At 41.6% G+C, this 20,137-nt stretch overlaps 2 protein-coding genes across 4 annotated transcripts; one reads left to right on the top strand and one right to left on the bottom strand.

Moving 5' to 3' along the window:
* The first annotated feature begins 5,001 nt into the window (after positions 1-5,001).
* On the top strand, positions 5,002-10,814 carry Tmem126a (transmembrane protein 126A). Its single transcript, XM_038313676.2, has 5 exons — positions 5,002-5,156; positions 6,558-6,652; positions 8,820-9,013; positions 9,681-9,795; positions 10,568-10,814. The coding sequence occupies exons 2-5, from the start codon at positions 6,564-6,566 to the stop codon at positions 10,758-10,760; spliced, it is 591 nt and encodes a 196-aa protein (XP_038169604.1). The 5' UTR covers positions 5,002-5,156; positions 6,558-6,563; the 3' UTR covers positions 10,761-10,814.
* Positions 10,815-13,270: 2,456 nt separating this feature from the next.
* On the bottom strand, positions 13,271-18,904 carry Crebzf (CREB/ATF bZIP transcription factor). Of its 3 annotated transcripts, XM_038314076.1 has the most exons (4): positions 17,641-18,904; positions 17,351-17,428; positions 16,252-16,320; positions 13,271-14,499 (listed from the first exon to the last, which is right to left on the bottom strand). In XM_038314076.1, the coding sequence occupies exons 1-2, from the start codon at positions 18,708-18,710 to the stop codon at positions 17,413-17,415; spliced, it is 1,086 nt and encodes a 361-aa protein (XP_038170004.1). In that variant the 5' UTR covers positions 18,711-18,904; the 3' UTR covers positions 13,271-14,499; positions 16,252-16,320; positions 17,351-17,412. The 3 variants fall into 3 exon arrangements, with proteins under 3 accessions (XP_038170004.1, XP_038170003.1, XP_038170007.1); XM_038314075.1 differs by having other exon boundaries at positions 13,271-16,320; XM_038314079.1 differs by having other exon boundaries at positions 13,271-16,320; positions 17,351-18,902.
* Positions 18,905-20,137: the final 1,233 nt, after the last annotated feature.

The raw sequence follows: 20,137 nt of genomic DNA, 5'->3' as shown, positions 1-20,137 counted from the left end.
TGTAATGGGGAAAGTAACGTGAGCTAAATGTTGAAGGAGGAATTCATAAGGGGAAAATAGGAGGTCCTTGTGCTCACAAATAAGCATTAGGGGAGCCAGGAATGTTAAAGACACAGGATTGTCTCTTCAAAGGGAGTAATGTATAACCTGGTTTAATTTTTCTCTATGAAGGAACCATTGATCAATCAATACTAGGTCATTCCTATTGTGAGGGAACAAAAAGCCTAGGGGCAGCCAAGCTGCAGTGGGTCATGGAGCAGTGGAGCTACCTAACTCAGGCAGTGCCATCAGACTCCCCTCCCCACTGGGCCAGAACTGAGCAGCAGAAAGGGCCACAGAGCTGGAGGGCTCTGAGTTCTGGTCAGATTGCACAGGAGGGCAAGCCCTGAACACACCTGGCTCAGTACCAACAGAAACTGGCTTCAGAGTCCACAAGATCTGTCATGGTGTGGAATATTTGTACACTATGTTGTACATGTATAGCTGTGATTGGTGTAATAAGAAGCTGAATGGCCAATAGCTAGGCAGGAGCAGATAGGTGGGATTTCTGGGGAGAGAGAGGAAGAAAAAAGGAACCTAAGCATGAGAGAGTCACCAGCCATATGCAGAGGAAGCAGGATGGGCAGTATGGAGTAAGGTAACAAAATTATGGAAGAACATAGATTAAAAGATACGGGTTAAGTTATAAGAACTAGTTTAGGAACAAGCCTAAGCTAAGGCCAATTTTTTTAGAATTAATAAGTCTGTGTGAGCTCACAGCCCAAAGAAAAGTCAGATTATAGTGTCGGCCGGCATTTTTTTAATGGTCTTCCTGAGAGGGTCCAAGCAATACATTACTGCAGTTCAGATTGCAAAAGAATTAACAGGGATTTTTTTTATCCCCCTTTTCTGGCTCCTTTTGCATTCACTCCTATGCACTTCCAATATCAACATCAATGGTTCCTTGTTTAGGAAACCATGGGTTGAATGCTATGGTCATTGGTACAAAACTGCAGAGCTACTGCTCTGAATATTTGCCCCTTTGGATCTTCACGGGTATCTCAGTCAATTACATCAAATGCTTTGCATCAGAGGGCCGAGAAGAACCGTGCTTATTTCACTCTCTCACGGTTGGGACCCCTGAGTGAGAGGACCCAACTCCTTCCTACTCTCTGCTTCTGTTTACAGAAAGATTTTCTTACCTTCTCCAAGAGTCAAGCCCCATGCATTGGGCGGCAGTCGGAGGGATCTCTGCAACCCCCAGGGCCAGCAGAGTATGCTAGACAGGAAAGAAGGCAGTTCAATTCAGCAAGACTCAGCAGCAGGTGTTGGCTCAAACTTCAAGGGTCTAACCTTGTGTAGTTTAGGCATATTTAAGCACACCACAAATTAGTAAAAGTTCCCTAGTGATAATTAACTCAATCTCATGTGTGCAACAAAGCTTGACTACATCGAAACTCTCTGTTAAAGTGACATCTTCCATAAAGATAGGTTCTAATAGGTTGGCTGACTGAGAAAAACAAGCTCAAAATAAGGGTCTGAGGGAGGATCCAATGTGGTCTTGGCCACACAGATAATACAAAGGTTACCAGGCTGTTAACAAAGGTCCACTCCCAGCCTTCTGGGTGCAAACAGGTTATACATCCCTCCCTTTGAGGAGACAGCCCTGTGTGTTTAACACTCCTGTTTCCCTAGTGTTGTCTGCTGTGGACAATGCTCTTGTACACTATAAAGGTTTGTCATCACTTGTATTGGTTTAATAAAACACTGATTGGCCAATAGCCAGGCAAGAATAGGCGGGGTGACCAGACTAGGAGAATTCTGGGAAGAGTATGAATGCATGCAAATCCTTGGGATAATTTGTTTTTCACCTGTAATATATAAATTATTTAATCATGTAAGGGATATAGAAAACATGCTGATTTTACTTTTTGTTTTGTATTCATTGAAATCATTAACTTAAGAAGCTATGCTCTTCCTTAGGTGAAATTCTTAGGCCCTGCCTGTGAAACATATCCTTTTATATTTTTATTCACCAAAATTTTGTATAGGGTGTATCATTATTATTATTATCAATTTAGGCAGTACAGCTTAGGGAGGGGTCCTTTTTGACAATCCACAGATAAAAATGCCCAGGAGAATGGGATGTTTCCAAGAGCTAAACATACTACAGGCAGTGGAGATCTCCCCACATCCACTCACATCATGCTAGATACCAGAGAAAGAGCTGCAACAAACATGTAAAGGCACAGCAGAAGCAAAAGACATTCTGGGGTTGCATGTCGTGGCCTTGCCTAAACAAGATTGATCGATCATTTTCTTCCTAGTGGACTGACACCCAAAACTTCAATTGCCACCCGCTGCTCCTCTGGGATGGCCATTGGCAGCAGCCCAGTGCTGAGTGGGGCAGAGGCAGAAAGAACATTGGGACTGTGTCTGCCAGCACTGCCAAAAGACACAAGTTCCAATTCAGTGAGAGGCCCTGCTTGAAGAGGAGGACAGTGATGGAGGAGACCTCACACCCTCCTCTGGTGTCAGTGCATGGATACAGACAAGCACACCACACCACACACACACACACACACACACAATTTTATGTGACTTCTGAGTCTGACAATTCACTTGATGTGACTTTCTCCAACTTCCCTAAGTTGCTGTGGTCATGGTGTTTCATCATGGCGGTAGTGACCCTAGCCTGCCTTCTAGATCAAAACTGACTCCTTTCTATTGTGTTAGTTCACAGAGATGGAGCAAAAGGTGTCTCTGCAGCCTCTTGTCTAAGGGTACTAATTTTATTCCTGAAGGCCTCATTTATCATCTCCATTCTCCCAGGTCCCACTGCCTCTAGAGCAGGAACACGTGTGTGCACACACAAGGGGAAGCCTTTCCTGTACTGAAACCAATTGAATTTGGGAGTAGGTGTGTCAGTATGAAAGCAGGCTTTATAACGGTATCACCAAGGGACTAGGAGGCTGTTTCACAATGACACAAGGATCACTGGTCTTAATCATATAATAATAGAGTTTGAAAATGTATGAAGAATAGAAGAGGGAAATTTCCTATAAAAGTTGGAAATTTCAGTAACGTGACTTAATTGAAAAGCTGGCATAAATTAGAAAGTATGACGAACACTCAAACAATACTGTCTGCTGGGCACAGTAGCATGTGCCTGTATTTCCAGCTGTTCAGGAAGTTGAGGCAGAATCATCTGTATTCCCAAGAGTCTCAAGCCACACAGACCCCACCTCTCCAAGCAAAGGAGCACAATCACCAATTTGTCTTACCTGCTGCTTTCTGGAATTCTTGTCACAACAGAAGAGTACATATTCTTTTCATGTACACACGAAAAACTCAGTTGGAGCAGAATCTGCATTATAAATATCAATACATTTTAAAAGGATTCAAACCCTACCAAGCATGTTCTCCAACTATAAAAGAACTGAACCAGAAATTTAAAAACAGAAAACCAAGACACTTCCAGATGATCAAGAAACTTAAGAGAAATTACAAGATTTTTTTAGCTGAATATAAGTAATTTTAATTTTAAATTTCAAAAAGCTGTGGGAGAAAAGAGGTACTTAGAGGGGAACTTATGACACATCCCAAAGGGTAAAGCAATCTCAAACCAATGACCTCACCCATGCACGTCCTTAAGAAACTAGAAGAAAATGAAGAAAACTTAAGTCTCGGGTAAAAATAAGAAAGGAGATAATAAATAGCATAGAAGAAAAAAATTCAATTTGAAAACAAAAACCCATATTAAAAAATATCATTGAAACAAAAAACTGAAATTTCAAGAAGCTAAAAATAATTATAATCCATTACCCAGACTAATCAGGCACCAAAGAGAAAACACATGAGGTCACTGCAGGGTCCACAGATATTAAAGCAATAAGGAAAAGCTTAAGAACAATTTAATACAATAATTTTGAAATTTTAAACCAAATGGGCATTTCATTTTGTCCTGTGAAAACTTACGAAGTTCAATCTAAAAGATATCTGTAAGTAGAGCACTCAAATGTCTATATAGATGCTGGATTTAGAGTTACAATCCTCCCAACTAAGGAAACTCCAGTGATTTTACCAAACATTCAAATAATGTCAAAATTATACAAACTTTCCCCCAAAAAGTGAGAAGTGAACAGTTGTTCAGTTACAGCCAGTAGTATCAGCGTTAGCCTACTCCCAGGATAAAGGGCTCGGTGGTTAAAAGCAGCTGCTTGCAGAGGACCGAGTTTGTTTCCACAAGAATCTAAGTAATTTCTGGTTTTTACTAGAATTGACTTGATACCTCTCAGGTTTTCCGGGGTATCTACTCATTCTTATATGATAAAACCCAAGGACTCGCCAAGCAATTTGATAGGCATTTTTATCGACTATTCACAACTTTACAAAATAACCAGTTAAAGAATTTTGTCTCTTCCCGTTTTATGGATCTAGAATGTAGCAGATGAGAACTGAGACAGAAGTCTTAAGAGGTATGGCTCATGACAAGGGTTACCAGTTGTGCGGACTTTATAGAGAGAGACCCTAGATCCTCAGGGTGCTTTGTTTGGAACTCACTGTGGAGACCAGGCTGACATGGAATTCACAGCTATCCCCCTGTCCCCGACTCCTGAATGGTGAGATTAAACCGTGCGCTATCCCGCCCGGCTTCCTTGCTTCTGAACAGTTACTTTGACACTACTTTCACCCAACCCTGTTTAAGCAGTGTTCTGGAGGATACCGGGAATGCTTGAGGCAAACGAGGGCTTGCATGGAATTGCGCCCCTTGCGCTGACAGTCACCCACAGCACAGCGTGGTACAGAGAGTTGACGATTCTAGCGACCGTAGATGGAGCAAAAAAGTCTTGGGCTAACTTCACTGCCGGAGCAGCCGACACCCGCCGGGAGCTGGAAGCAGGCTGGTGCCCAGCTGGGGAGGATTCGGGCTTCCAGCCCCGGGGGACGGCGGTTCCTGCCGGCAGGACCCGGCCCTCTTCAGCCGCCCGCCCTCCGCTGATCCCGGACCGGAAGCTCCTCCCCAGGAAGCAGAAGCAGCGACGTGATCACGTGTCGGCCAAAGATGGCGCCCCGGCGACCCGAGGGAAGGTTGTGGTGAACCCGGGCGCGGGAGACCCTAGGAAAGCACCGGCGGCTGGAAGGAGGGCATAAGGTGCCGCTCATCCGGCGGAGCGGTGAGTAAAACTACGCCACTGTCGCAGCTGCACCGGGTGACGACGGCGGGGGAGCTGCGTGTGCTGAGCCCCTCCTCCCTCTCCACCCTAGAGGGGAACGCCTTACTGGATTTCTCAGTACTGTCAATTTACATACAGGGTAACCTTGACTAAATTTAATTTTCCGGTATTCCATTTTTTATGCAGACATTTTCGGAAATATGCGTAGTATTTAGATTTATTTTTTTGAGAAATAGCTTGTAGCTCAGAAACTGACAACCTTCTGCCTCCGCCTCCCAAAGGCTAGTGTTACAGGTCACCGCAGGTGGCCTTTGCTTTTCATAACTGCCACCCGGAAGTATTTTTTTTTAAAGAGCTGAATCTGTACACAAAAACTCGTTTGCCATTTTGACATTCACTCTATCTGGTACAGAGATCAGCAAACTACTGGCATGTGGGCTGTGTTCGGTCTAAAGTGTCTGTCACGTCTGTTCAGTGCCTGCAGTGGCCAGAAGAGGGCCTCAGATCACCCTGGCCTGGAGCCATAGTTGTGAGCTGGGTGCTGGGAATTGAACTCGGCACTGTGGGAACAACTGGTGCTCTTAACTGCTCAGCCGTGTCTCCAGCTCCAGATTTTATTTTTAATCATGTGTATATGTGTGTCCAAGTGTGGCCTAGTACACACGTCTGCAATGCCCATGGAAGTCAGAAGAGGGTATCCATTTCCCTGGAACTGGAGACCTTTCGTGAGAGCTGGAGAGCCTGAGGCCCTAATTCTTGTCCTTTCCAACAGTGCCACTTCCTGACCCCAAATGGTCTTAACAAAGTGGTTACACTCACTTGAAATACAATTTATAGCTCCATCGGCAGCATGGCACAGCCTCCTACTTGCTTCCAGGACATTGTCTAATGTTAACTAACCCAAGTACCTGATAGATCTATGTGATTTTAGTATCCGCCTAATGGCTAACATTTTATCAAAGTGTACTGGTTGGTAGTTTCATTTTCCACTTGTCTCCTGAACACAGTTCTTTGGGTTTTGTTCCTGTGGTAAATTTTCATGTTGCTCATGCTGACCTCAAACTCCCATGGAGCCAAGGACAGTCCTGGGTCCAGCCAAGTGCAGCAACTACAGGCATGTCATCATGTCTGAATTAAACATTTCATAATTTTTGTTTCATGTTTGTTATAAACTGCTTAGGAAATAAAGATTGTGAAGTGTATTTCTTAGAAACTCATTCGCTGTTTTTCATGTTCAGGCTTCTGTTGTGCTTTCCTGGGGGGAAGGGCGGGCGGAGATGTTTTGTTAGTATGCTGCATATACACTGACTTTTCAGATTATGAAGTTAATCTACAACTTTCGAAGGTATCTCAGGAGACTCTTTCTAGATATATTTTAAAATGGCATTTTATGTTTTTTAGTCCAAGATGGAAGAGCATAAACAAAGTACTATCAAAGACGACTTAATATTTAATATCATATCCAGAAAAATTAAACAACTTCCGGAATCAGAAAGGTAAGATCCCTTAGTATTAAAATGTCTCTATAAGATGTCGCAGGGTTTTAAGCAGAAAAAATCTGATTCAACTAACGTTATTGTCTATTCCAGCCAGTTTGGGGAATAGATTTAAAGTAGGCGATTGGCACCAGTGAAAAGAACCAGAATAGTGTGCTGGAGAGATGATTCAGTGGTTAAGAGCATTGCCTGCTCTTCCAAAGGTCCTGAGTTCAATTCCCAGCAACCACATGGTGGCTCACAACCATCTGTAATGAGAACAAATATTTAAAAAAAAAAAAAAAAAACAAAAAAGAACCAGAATAGTTAAGTTACTCTGGTTACATCACAGGGGAGCTGAGACGTAAAATATTACTTTGGAGATTGCTGCGTCTTCCAGTGTGGAAACCACACCAACTCCACTTTTTGCTGGCACTTACCGTCTTTTTTTAAAATATTTATTTATTTATTATGTATACAATGTCTGTGTCTATGTCTCCAGGCCAGAAGAGGGCACCAGACCCCATTACAGATGGTTGTGAGCCACCATGTGGTTGCTGGGAATTGAACTCAGGACCTTTGGTAGAGCAGGCAAAGTTCTTAATCTCTGAGCCATCTCTCCAGCCCTGGCACTTACCGTCTTACAGCAGAGAACCTAACCTATGTACTGAGCAGTAGCTGAGAACTTGATAAATTTCAGCAGCTATGTGCCCTTTACCACTACCCCCACAGACACCCCCATTTAGTTGTTTCCTGGTGCTGTTTCTTGAGATGCACAGAAAACCTGCACAAGGTAGGGAAAGCCTGGACGACTGTCCTAAGGAACTGAGATGATGACAACAGAAACAAGAAGAAACCCGGCCACCAGTGGGCACTCCAACAAGTTACAGAAGGGCACTGGGAACTGAGCTGGTATTGGAAGGTTAAGATTTAGCTTGGAAACGATAAAAATGTTTCATTTTAAAGCCACAGCAAACTACAGATTAGTCGCAAGACGAGAAAGTGATTATTTGCAGGTTCCAGCGCCACTGTTTCAAGCATTGGCTCCTACGGTTAAATAGGGATGACTCCCATTTTGTGACTTTTATATATTTGCAAAAGTGTTCAAGTTCCCTGTTTCTTTAACCCCTACAAAAAACAGGCTTTTCAAGTTGGGGCTGTAGCTGTCTAGAATTTCCTGAGCGATTTCTAGAGCTGTGAAAACATCAATTCACTCTCTTCCCATGTAGCCAACTAGGAGAATCTCGACGGTAGAATGCAGCTTTTCTTGTCCCTGTAGCAACAAGCCACCTTATGGAACTAGTGCTCAGTGAATGAAATGGCAGGCATGGTGAGTGCCAAGTGGGAGGTCAGGAAAGCATCATCTCACACACAAATGCTCAGTATCATGTCCTAGGAAAGCTTTTAAAATAAGCACAAACTCCAGGACCTAGGGGAGACACCTTTAGGGTTACTCTGATGGGTTGAAAAATGAGAAACATCCACCAGGGAGCCACAACGCAGATCACAACACAAATGCTGGAAAGCAGACTGTGTAACTCAATTCTAGTTGTACTGGTGCTTTTAGGCATTTCTCCCCAAAACTAGACATATAGAGCATATATTTTGACATAAAATCTGTTTCTCTACTTATCTCAAATTACCAATAAAATGTTCATCACTGAGTTATTGTAAACTACCTAGTATAATGTTTCACTTAAATGTTAGTTACCCCAATTTCCTAATCTGGATAATATTAACACTTAAGGGAAGAGTAAAAGGAAATACATTAATTCCATACTACTGAAACAAAGTTGAATATATATCTGTGTGTATAAGCAAGTTCTTTATAGACACAAAGGGTATAAGTCAGTAGTAACACCTTAGAAGGTGTTGTATTCTTAAATATATGAACTCAAAAGAGCCAGGCATCTCCCGCTGCTCCCTCTTATATAATTCAGGCAAGGCTCTTCATTAAAATCACAAAATGCATGTAGCTAGTATCACTGCATCCTTATATGCTGCCCGAATTCAAAAGCCTTTTTAGACTAGAAATGTAGATGTGACACTAATTTAATTTTGGTTTTATGGCCCTGTAAGGGGAAGAGATGTCTAATTCTTCCCAGTGTGCTAGTAAGTTTTGTAACATATCAAAATTGAAGAACTTAACCAAATCGTGGAAACAAGTTATTTTTTTCCTTGCCCTCAGGTATCTGCTTCAACATGGATCCATATATGTCGGACTTAATGCTGCTTTCAGTGGCCTAATAGCAAACAGTCTTTTCCGGCGCATCCTGCATGTGACACAAGCTCGGCTAGCTTCTAGCTTACCAATGGCCTTGATGCCATTTATGACAGCGAGCCTGACTTTCACAGGTTTTGTAAGTTTACCTTTGAATGAAGGTATGCTTTATTTGTTATCCCTAGTTTGCCTTAGTACACCCTATCCTAGTACCAAAATATTAATACTGAATAGCTGTAGGCTATAATGCAGTCCTCAGGGAAGGCTGAATCTTGCTGTCTTGTTACACAACTGATCGTGCCAACAAAGCAGAGTACATGTACAACAGTCATAGTTCATTCCCGTAGTGCTGCCTTTGTTTCTTCTGCTCATTTCCACATTGTATGAAGTTCTCTCAAGGAAAGTATGTTGTGGGAATACAATTCTGTCATCTCTTGAAGCACTGTGCATGTGTAGTATTTAGTGTTAAAAAAAAAAAAAAAAAAAAAAAAACTTCCTTAAAACTGCCTTGTGTCCTGAGTATTCCGTGTGTGTATAGGATTGTTCTGAATGAAAAAAATACCATTGTAGGGGCCAAGGAAGGCATTTTTTGTTTTATTTTCTGTTAATACTGATTCAAATGTTTAAGAATCCAGATCAAGTCTAGCTATTTTCCTGTTTCTCAGTATTTCCCACCCAAGGCCTTAAACATGCTAAGCATGTCCTCATACAGGAGCGTGACTTACAAGGTCTTTTCTGCTGTCACTGAAAATAGAATGTAAACCTTCTGCTTTGTAAGTCACGTTTGCTCAAACATCCTGAGCATCACTTTCGCCATTCCTCCCCCAGGTGCCTTGAACTGTGAGGCCTGTGCCATGACCCGGGGCGCACTGGTCGGTTTTGGTATGGGTGGTGTATACCCTGTCCTTTTGGCTATTCCTGTGAATGGAAGCCTTGCTGCCAGGTAGGACTGATTTCTAATTTTAAAACTTTTATTTACCTAAAGAACTCAGAACTTAAAAAGACCAAAAATATACTGTCCTGTTGAGTCATTTAGACCAGAGGCAGTGTTTCCCTTCTCAGGGGTGTTAAAGCCGTTCTCTGTCATGCTGCATCTCTGCAGTTCCTGCACTGCCTTCAGCGCACTCCATCCTTGCTACAAACAAGCCAGTCTGGGTGCGGTAGGTCCAGCAGTAACAGCTGTTCATATAAAATAGTCTAAGAGTTTCCAGGGCTGGAGAGATGGCTCAGAGGTTAAGAGCATTGCCTGCTCTTCCAAAGGTCCTGAGTTCAACTCCCAGCAACCACATGGTGGCTCACAACCATCTGTAATGAGATCTGGTTCCCTCTTCTGACCTGCTTTCATACACACAGACAGAATGTTGTATACATAATAAATAAATATTTTTTTTAAAAAAAAAGTTCCACACATGTCCTAAAGAAAAATGCTGTTGCAAACTGCTACCTGTAATCACTCCAGTTACTATCTGAACTCTTGGAGCTGACTATTCTGTGCACTTCCAGAGGGGAACTAAAGAGGCACAAGAAACCAGAATCATTTTTAAGACTGAAGAGAAGGCATTAATGAAAACGGCTATGAAACCCATTGCTGCCAACAGTGAATATATGCCAATAAAAAAGGAAGACTCCCATTGTCTTTTAGATAATTTTACCTTAAAATTACTTTAAGACTTATTAAGATGTACATGTCCGATGATCAATATGTTTTCTTACAGGTATGAATCAAGCCCTCTGCCACAGAAAGGAAACTTCTTAAATTACTGGATTACAGTTTCTAAGCCTGTCTGTAGAAAGATGGTATTTCCCATTGTACTTCAGACTGTGTTTGCCGCATACCTTGGGTGCAAACAATATAATCTCCTCATAAAGGCCCTTCAGCTACCTGAACCTGGCTCAGAAATTCACTGACTTAAAGCAAATATGTACAACAAAAATAAAATAATCTGTTTCTTATATTAAAAATACAGACTTGTAATTTTTTACAAGATACAACTCTGACCTGCAAAGAGAGACTACAGAGCAACGAAAGTTAGATCAGCAATAAAAACTAAAGAGGTATACTTTTGAGGCTGGGAATGTAAGTTAGTGGCAGAATGGTTGTTTGGCATGCAAGAGGACCTATCCTAGCTCAGAAAACAAATTTAAAAGAACATATAATCTCTCTAGTTTGTCCAATACTGTTTCTTAACCACTGCCAGTACCACTCCTTTACATTAACATTTAGTTTGGTCTACAGCCAAGAAGAGAAATAACTACATAGCAATTATGAACAAAGCCAAACGGGAAGAAAAAGGTTGTTTTTGACTTTGTTTTGTTTTTTGACTTATAAATACAGCATGTTACTTATGCTTTATTATTCTGTTTAGGCTGTTTCCATTAGTACAATTCATCTTACTCAAAGGATCAATTCCAGCCTACGTCTTGGGAGCTACAGGGTTTATAAAGTCACCTTAAGTTCTTCAGACTCTCAGGCTCGAGCTTTTCTCCCCATGTATGGTGCTGAGCATGGTAGCCTATAATTCACTACCTTCCTGAGTGACCTCGCTCACAGCCAACTGTCCCTATTTTTGCTTTCTGAAGTATGCTCATGAAGTCATTTCCTTAGATCATGTATGTTTCTGGAGTCATCTGCTGTCTTCTTCCCAAGGGCTTTGTAGCCTTGTTTAAACGACTACTATGGTGTCATCAAATGCACACTGTCCAATTTCTGTGATGATAAATACCCGTACTGTTAATATGAGCCACTAGCTATAAGTCTCCAAGATAGTGAGCTGTGAACACAGTCTCAGTAATGCACACTAGATCAATTCTCCATGAAGCAGCTAGTCACCACAGAAGAGTGTAACCGTCCCTAAAACCATACTAAGTATGGTTTCGTTCATAAGTATATCTTAACTATTCCTTCTAGATACTGTGACTTGTTAATTTTGAAAAGGCAGCTTGGCATGTGAATAGGCTTCTGTGTAAAGCAAACTACCCAGGCATGCCTAGCAATTGGGAGGAAAAGGCAGGGCCATTGTCCCAAGTTTGAGACTAGCTTGACCTACATACACTGCACACCATGTCTCCATCAATAACGAAACAAGGCTATTAAATTGTAAGTGAAATTTAGCCTAGTTTCTGGAATGCAAGATGATTTGTTCCTTCAAAGAGCACATGAAATAGTCTTTATTTTTTAAGTATATTGTTTTTTTAAGTATAATTATGAGGGAAAAGAAAAAAATTACTGTATCTTCCCTTGGGTTAGTCATGATTTCTCTTGCTTCCCAAGTTTTAATATGCTTAACTTTTAGAACTGCAAAGACAAAATGTATTTTGTACACAATTGCCTATTTTTACAAGGAATATTAGCGAAAGTAAAGGCTTTCTGATACAAAACTATCCACCTACATTCTCTTTTAATGAGTAATTCAATTGATCAAAGTAAAAACATAACCCTTAAATATAATTGCTAAATTAGATTCCTTATATATACAGATGGTATAATCAACTAAAGTAACTGAAAATTCAGTGGTACAACCATGTGACTTGGTGAGTACAAACTGTTTACTGTGCTTGAAATGGCCCCAGGACTGAACTCCTAATACTAACTATGCCTGTGTTTAACTTTCTATCACAAAAGGATCCTGAACTCTTCCCTCTGCTACATAGTCAAATCCTCTTTTTAAACTGGTAGAAATGGGGACTAGGCAGTAAATGCTTAGTCTACTGCTACAAGTCTACAAAAACCCTGTTCAGAAGGCAGGGATATAACACGAACTGTGAGGAACATTAAACCTAGAGGAACTGAGCCCTTCCTAGCTCAGACCTCAGAGGACAATGATTAAGATTTCACCCCAATTAAAGTTAACAACCATTAAAAGTATTTTGAATTTTACAATCTGCTCTGTCCAGATACACTGTTTTAAAGAATATTCTTATTTGTTGTATGTAAAATATATATATGTGTGTATGTGTGTGTAGACATATGTGTTTGTATACACATATTAAAATCCAAACTCAGTTAAGAGCCAGAAGGGTCTAGAAATTTGACCCCAGCAGGATAATAAAAATTTGGAAACACTTTTGAGCTATAATAAAATTTTTTACACTGACAGAATTATACAATGCTCCAAACATAATTTGTGACTAGATCTATAAATTAGTTCTTAACATAAAATATTTTCAGATAATAAGTTTAAATCAACAAAAATTATATGGAGTATTGTAAAACAGGGTAACTGGTTAAATACTGAACCCACACATAATGGTATATAAATTCAAATATATGAAAAACTCTGTAGTGGCCATAATGAAAGGCCTTTTTAATTTCTAATATATAGATGGCATTGGGAAGAACCCAGAAACACAATAAAAATATAAATGTAGGTCTTACAACTTAGAATCGACATGTACAAAGGGGGAAAACACGAATATTATTAACTTTGAAGAATCATTTATTTAAAAAAAAATTGTATCTGTGAGCACTTGATCTACTCCCTCAACCACATAACTTCGTATTCTTAAGATACGCATTTCTAGTGAATTATCCACATTGCATCTTGACACCAAAGTACCTAAATCTTCGGCTACAGTAGCATTGGCTACTTTAAATAGAAGCCTGCAGGAATTTCCTGTACTCTTTGGCTTTAGAGACACTGAACACACAGGTGAAGAAGACAAGCAGAGGACCTGAATGGATCTTGAATATCATGGTTATAGTGTAATAACACTACTTCCCATCATCTCCCTCTTCTATCTGCATTATTTCCCACGTGAGCCAAAAATAAAAGTCTAAAACAGATGAAAAACGTATTAGCATAATTCAACAATAATGAAAAAATGATTGGGTTCTGAATGGGTTTTTTACTTGTAATATGAAATAAGCCATTATCATCCAAAATATGGAGATCCTTACAGAACAAACACTACAGAAATTTTAACAGAACAGTAGAAACTATGTCATTCATCAGAAGCCTCAACACATTCAAACAGGATCAAGTACTCAATGTCCAAAATGCCAAACCTGGGATTTCACACAAGCTCATGTTACCCTAAATGGCAGTACTACCCACACATTATAATCACTTTTAAAAAAATATACAATCAAAATATCTATTTTAAAACACTACTCTTTAGGTTGAGGACTTTATTCTACTCAGCAAGGTGTCTATCTTCCAAAGCAGCTTTTCACATTCCAGAAATACAAACCCGTGGTGAGTCCTGTGACCACTGCTGGCTACTTATGTCACTCTAACCCTCTAACTCTAATCCACAGAATGTGTTCTTGACTGTGTAAAAATCTAATGTTTCCTGATAATAAAACACTATAATTCTCTTCTCCAATAGTTACAATTTTTTTTAAAAAGTATGCAATAAATTTAGTGTTACTGCCATGAAAGGACAAAAAGATGTAATTTTGTTCCAAAATTAACTTAGTCTCATGGATTTCTATTAAGTCTTTCAAGCATTCCAGAGAATCTTTTCATATCTCCGTTTCTGGAAAGTGTAATCAGTATAGAGGTAATTTGGGAACTTGGAAATGGCATTCATGTTTTGCAGCAGATGCCAAATTTTTGACCGACATGGCTCCCACAATTACTGTTACCATCAGTCCAGTCAGTTAACAGGTTGTAGGAAAAGATTCGTTTTTGCAGATACTGCTAAGCTGTTTAAAGAGAAGAGAAAGAGATTAATTTAGCGAGTATAAAACGCACAGATATTTAAAATATTTTGAATACTTTGTTGGATATATCAGAGGTGTGACTACATTTTTAACAAACATGTACTTTTTAGTTAAGCCTGGTTTAAAAAGGATAAAACTTAAGTTACCATTATAGAAATACTATGCCAATATGTGTTAGTTAATTCATGTATGAATACTGACCTCCAGAGGAAGACAGAGATTAAAAAGCTACATCTTTAGGTTTTCTATCATTTTTACTACATAGGTACAAATCAGAAATCAAACTCGAAATAGTTCCCCAAATGCTAATTTGTTCTCAACCATCACATTAAATACAATGGAACCTGAAAATTTTCATCTATTTTATATTCCAGAACTCTCTATCAAAATACTAATTATTCACAACACAATTTCTAAAGATAGTAAGACAACAGTTTTATATTAATCATAATTTTTAATTAACAAGTAGTGAACAGGACACTTTAAGATACTGTTTACTACACAATGAAATTAAACAACTGTTGTAAATTGAGAAACCCAAACATTTACAGAAAAATATGCTTACACATAAATATGAGAAAATTTAAAGCCCCTAATCGGTCCTAAATACATGCAGTTACCAAGTAAAACAAGACCATGAGTTGATGCAAAAAACAAAAACAAAAAAAAGAAAAAAAATGACAAAAACCATTGTTGCCCAAACTAGGAAAGAAACAATGAAATGGAACTAGAAAAGACAGTTACTAAAGGATGGGGACCCTAACAAAGCAGCTTCAAATTCAGGCATTCTAATCTTGCCACTGTCAAGAGCTCTAATTCCCCAAACTACAATTTATAAAATGACATTCTACAGTCTGTACTGGAATTTCAAAACATCCCAATTCAGAAACTGTATCTCCCAAACCCACACCTTGAATGCAGGAAAAGCAGATGTTAAGAACAGTCCACGGAAATGGTGTAATTCTTAGGAAAACAAGCTTACTGCTTCCAGAACCTTTTGACTAAGATCACAGTCTGTATTACCAAGAATTGGATTTTCCTATTTTCATCCACTACTTCCCAATGTCATGCTAACGATGAATAAATTCTTTGAGCCCATAACTGAAAGATCAACAAACCTGATTTTATTATGACACCATATTTTTGTCATTGGTACTGCACAAAATTATATACAAAGAAATATACAAAAATGTTCAAGTATTAAATTTCAATTCAAGGCTTCTGTTTCAAAAGCTACATTTAACATATTTCAGAAGGAGCACAAATTAGTCATTTCAAATAATTTTCCAACTACTTTTGGTTTATCTCTATGTATATATATATGTATATATATATATATGTATATATATAATTCAGTAGGCACTAAAATCCATGCAGCTGCATTGTGGGGGCTTGTTCCTGCCCTTGAAGAAGCAGGTCCATCACTCCAAGTTGTGAGAGATTGGCTACTACCCATTCATGCTCAAGTGCAGTGGATAACTTTACAAAATGTGATATACTGAAAACCAGAGACTAATCTAAGTCTCAAATCATATTATCTAGCAATAAAACAGTTACAGTTAGTTGTGCAAGAACAAGATTCCATTTCCATAAACAAATAACAAAAGAAAACATCTTATGTGTAAGATAACTTACATCTTTGGACTGCTGGAAAATACTTAATTATGAACATTTTAAAAACAAAAGACAGCAGAAGCCCTGATATTACCTCTTCTTCCTTATTTCTTATACTACCTTTTAAAATAAAGCAGGAAATGTGGCCAGCAGCTGGTCCCGTCTCTTCTGCCCCAACAGCTGTATCCACTTTAGCACAAAGAAAAACAAGGATGCTAAATACGTATATCCTTTATCAAACAGTGATGTTTCACAAAGAATTTAATGCCTCTTGCACGTTAGGACATGATAACACAGATTTAGACAAGTGGACAATAAACAGTATTTCAAGGGAAAAATACTTTCCACCTCCGGAAAAAACAGTATCAATCATATGATTAAGTGGCCCGAAATATTTAATTTTACAAAGTGAAAAGTTTTTGAAATAGGGAAAATAAGATTCTTTGTGAAGCCTCACTTTACATGTTTTCATTCACATTTCATAACTTTCAATATCTAAACATACACAATTTAGTCTAAATTTTAATACAACAAAAATAAATGCTTCCAACAATTTCTTCATACTCAAGTGATCATTACTGTGCTGGTCCTCAGACATTTCATTAATCATTCTTCCAGAAATCTGAAGAGTATGTTAATTTCCAACTTAAGTGATGCAATATAAGGATCTTATATAGATTGTATTTCTGTATTTTCTACTGTAAACTAGAAGGCATTCTTAAGTATTTTAAGAGATTTGTCATCTCCAGAAAAATACCACATTTGTGCATGCCTCAAATACTTATGTCAACCTCTGAAAAGTTGCTCTACAATTGGAATTCCAATTTGCACCGGGTACAACTCGGAAGTTCCATTCACTTCACCTGTTTCACTGTCTCCAAACTGTATCTCTATTAGCAGGTTTCAGTGTACAGTTGGAACCGATGTCCTCCAAGGCCATGTCCACACTGGGGACAGAAGAGCTAGGGACACGCAACTCTGAACAAGGGGACACATTTAACAGCTATTTCAATCAGAAGCAACTTTAAGTACATCGTTGACCAGCACAAGTCTGTTTCCAGGGTGGACAGGGCCCAAATGAAGATTCCCCTCCCACCTTTCAATAAAAAGAAACAAACGAAAAATATCACACACACACACACACACAAATTGAGATGTTGCCCGTTAAAGCAGACTAAGCAGAAGAGCATGAGCGTTACGTGAAGAGATGGATCCTTACCAGGTTGGGAGGCGGGAACGACTGTTCTGTAACCCCTACAACGGAGCCTGGCAGGAAGGAAATCACCTAAAAAAGAAACTGTCAGAGAGATTTAATAGTCACAGGTTATCATTAGGAGTTGGTTACAGTGTCACATTCATGCGTTTTAGCTAAACACTTAAAAGATTTAATATTACTTTTTTTTCCGCCTCTGAAATGTGTCCGGTGAAGATGTCCCACTAAGGTGTTTGACATGGTGTAAGGGAGCAGAAGGGGTAACCGCGGGTAAAGAGCAGATTACTTGACCCTACATTTTAAGAGAAGACGACGCCTTCCGAGCGCACGCCGAGCAGAACTCCACCGACACCTTATCCTTGTCCACATGGAGACACACTCCTCCCGCCGCGTCGTCCTCTTCGGGCAGTTCTGGCGGCTGCTTCCCCACCGGCAGGGCGTAGTCATGGTCTCCGGCGGGCGAGTCCCTGAAGAGCGAGGTGGTCAGGCGCAGTCCCACGCCGCTCAGCCGGCTCAGCAGGCGAGCCAGTCCCGTCTCGTTGGCGAGGACGGCCCGCAGGTAGCGACTCTCCTCCTGCAGTGCTTGCACGCGTCTGCCCAGCTCCCGGTTCTCGGCCCGCAGCTCCTGGTTCTCGGCGGCCAGTCCCCGGACTCGACTCTCCAGCCCCATCACGTACTCCTTCTTCTTGAGCCGATTGAGACGGGCCGCGGCCGCCGCCGCCTTCCGAGGACTCTTGGTCGCCGCTTGGTTGTTGTCGTTGGTGCCGCCGCCGCCGCCGCCTCCTCCCGGGGACTTTCTCCGCCTCTTTTCCGCGCTGCCGCGCTCGCCACCGGCGCCGCCGCCGCCGCTGCAGCCTCCGATGCCGTTCAGCAGCCTCTGCAGCAAGTCAGAAAAGCGCTGCATCTCCGCGGCCGCGCTCTCGTCATCGTCGTCCCCCCGCAAGAGGCCGCCGCTCTCCGAGCCTCCGCCGGACGAGGACAGGGGCCCGGGCGAGCTGAGCCCGGGCTCCAGATGCCAGTCCGGTTGCCGAGGGTCCAGCAGATCGGCCAGTTCCAGCCCGGAGAGAAAGTCCATGTCCTCCGGCTCTTCTTTGGGGACCATGGCGATCGCGTCCTCCTCGTCCTCCTCCATCTTCCCTGGAGGGGACGACGGCGCGGGCGCGCGCACGGCCACGCTGCCGCGGCTCCCCCTCCGGGCCGCCTCCGACTCGCCCCCGTCGCCCGGCGGCGGCCTGCGGTCAGGCGATCCCGACCCCGCCGAGGTCTCCGCCTCCGCGGCCGCCGCGCTCGGGTCCTGCCGGCCGGCGCGGACACTCGACGAGTCGCGACCCGAGGATGCCAGCAGCTTGGTCAGGCTGTGCCTCATGGGGCCGGGCGGCAGGCCCGGCTAGGCCGCAGCCCCGCCGACCTCGGGCGCCCCCCCACGCCCCGCCGCGCGCACAGCCACGGCGCGGAACGAACCGCAGGCACCGGGAAGGTCCGAGTCGCCTCCCGCGGCCGCCCAACCCCCCGCGCGGGGCGGGGGGACGGCCGTGGACGCGAGGAGCGGCGACACCCGAGGGGACCCGGCCGCGCCACCCAGACAGCGGCCCGGCCGGAAGCTACCCGCGCTCCCCGCCCCGCCCACCGCAGCGCGCGCCGCCAGCCGTGGTATCGCGAGATTGCGAGAGCTGTCCAGGGGCGGGATTTCGAACTCCGCGGTGACGTCATAGTAACAGTGGCAAAAACCATGGAAGCTGCGTTTACACACACTCCCTAATCCATCAGGACTACCCAGTACCAAACTCGACCATCCAACACTTGACCTCTAGACATATTTGATGTATCTATATATATAAAAAAACGATTTGAGAACACTTTATTTTTGCCGTTTCTCCCTAAATTGCAAGCAAAACAACACGTAAGGAAATAGCCACGACTAAAACAAAAGACTTCCTAAATAGTGTTACCAACCTCAAATAACCTAAGTACTCATGCAATAGCTCTCTGGGTGACATTCAGAAGCCCTGAGTCTCAGATACTCTTTCATACTACAACCACAGCTATTATTACTATTGTTATCGTCATTATCAACATCATTTGTATTTTGCAACGGGCATTAGCTGATTTGCTGGGATTGGATGGCTTGTTTGTTTACTGGTCTGTTGTTTTGATATTTGTTTTGTCCTTGTTTTTTGGTTTTGTTTCCTTCATTTGTTAAACTAGCAATTCCTTCTGCTTTTTCTGCTTTTTAAAATACTGGGTTTTTTTGTTTTTTTTGTTTGTTTGTTTGTTTGTTTGTTTGTTTTTTTTTGAGAAGACCAAATCAGCTGTCTTGAAGAAAACACCACACTCCGAATCTGTGGTTCTTGCTTGTCTGTGCTATTTCTCTAGTTTCCTAAGGGATTTGGGACTTGACGTGTTTACAAATGCCATACAAAAAAAAACAAAAAAACAAAAACAAAAAAACAAAAAAACACCGCACTATAGCTCATGTTTGCCAAAGAGAAGCCAATGGAAGTACAGCTTGAATTAGAGAAGGAGGAGAGGTTGGTTGCTAAACAGGACTGCACGGAATCATTCAGTTATTTTAATTAAGCTCAAAATAGATTGGGCTTCCTGAAAGTGCACATGCACACATACACACACACACACACACACACACACACACACACATACATGATGGGGGGAGACAGAGACAGAGAGAGATGTTACCTTCTAGGGGTGTCTTGGTCAAGCTTGACTCTACTAATTAAAGAATTAAAAGCAGGAAAAATGGAAATATAGCAGGCAGGTAAATTTTATTAAAAACAA

The sequence above is a fragment of the Arvicola amphibius genome, chromosome 12, assembly GCF_903992535.2.
Source record: "Arvicola amphibius chromosome 12, mArvAmp1.2, whole genome shotgun sequence".
Classification (NCBI taxonomy): Eukaryota; Metazoa; Chordata; class Mammalia; order Rodentia; family Cricetidae; genus Arvicola; species Arvicola amphibius.
Note: the sequence above shows the minus strand (reverse complement) of the source record. Positions and strands in the feature narration are given on the sequence as shown.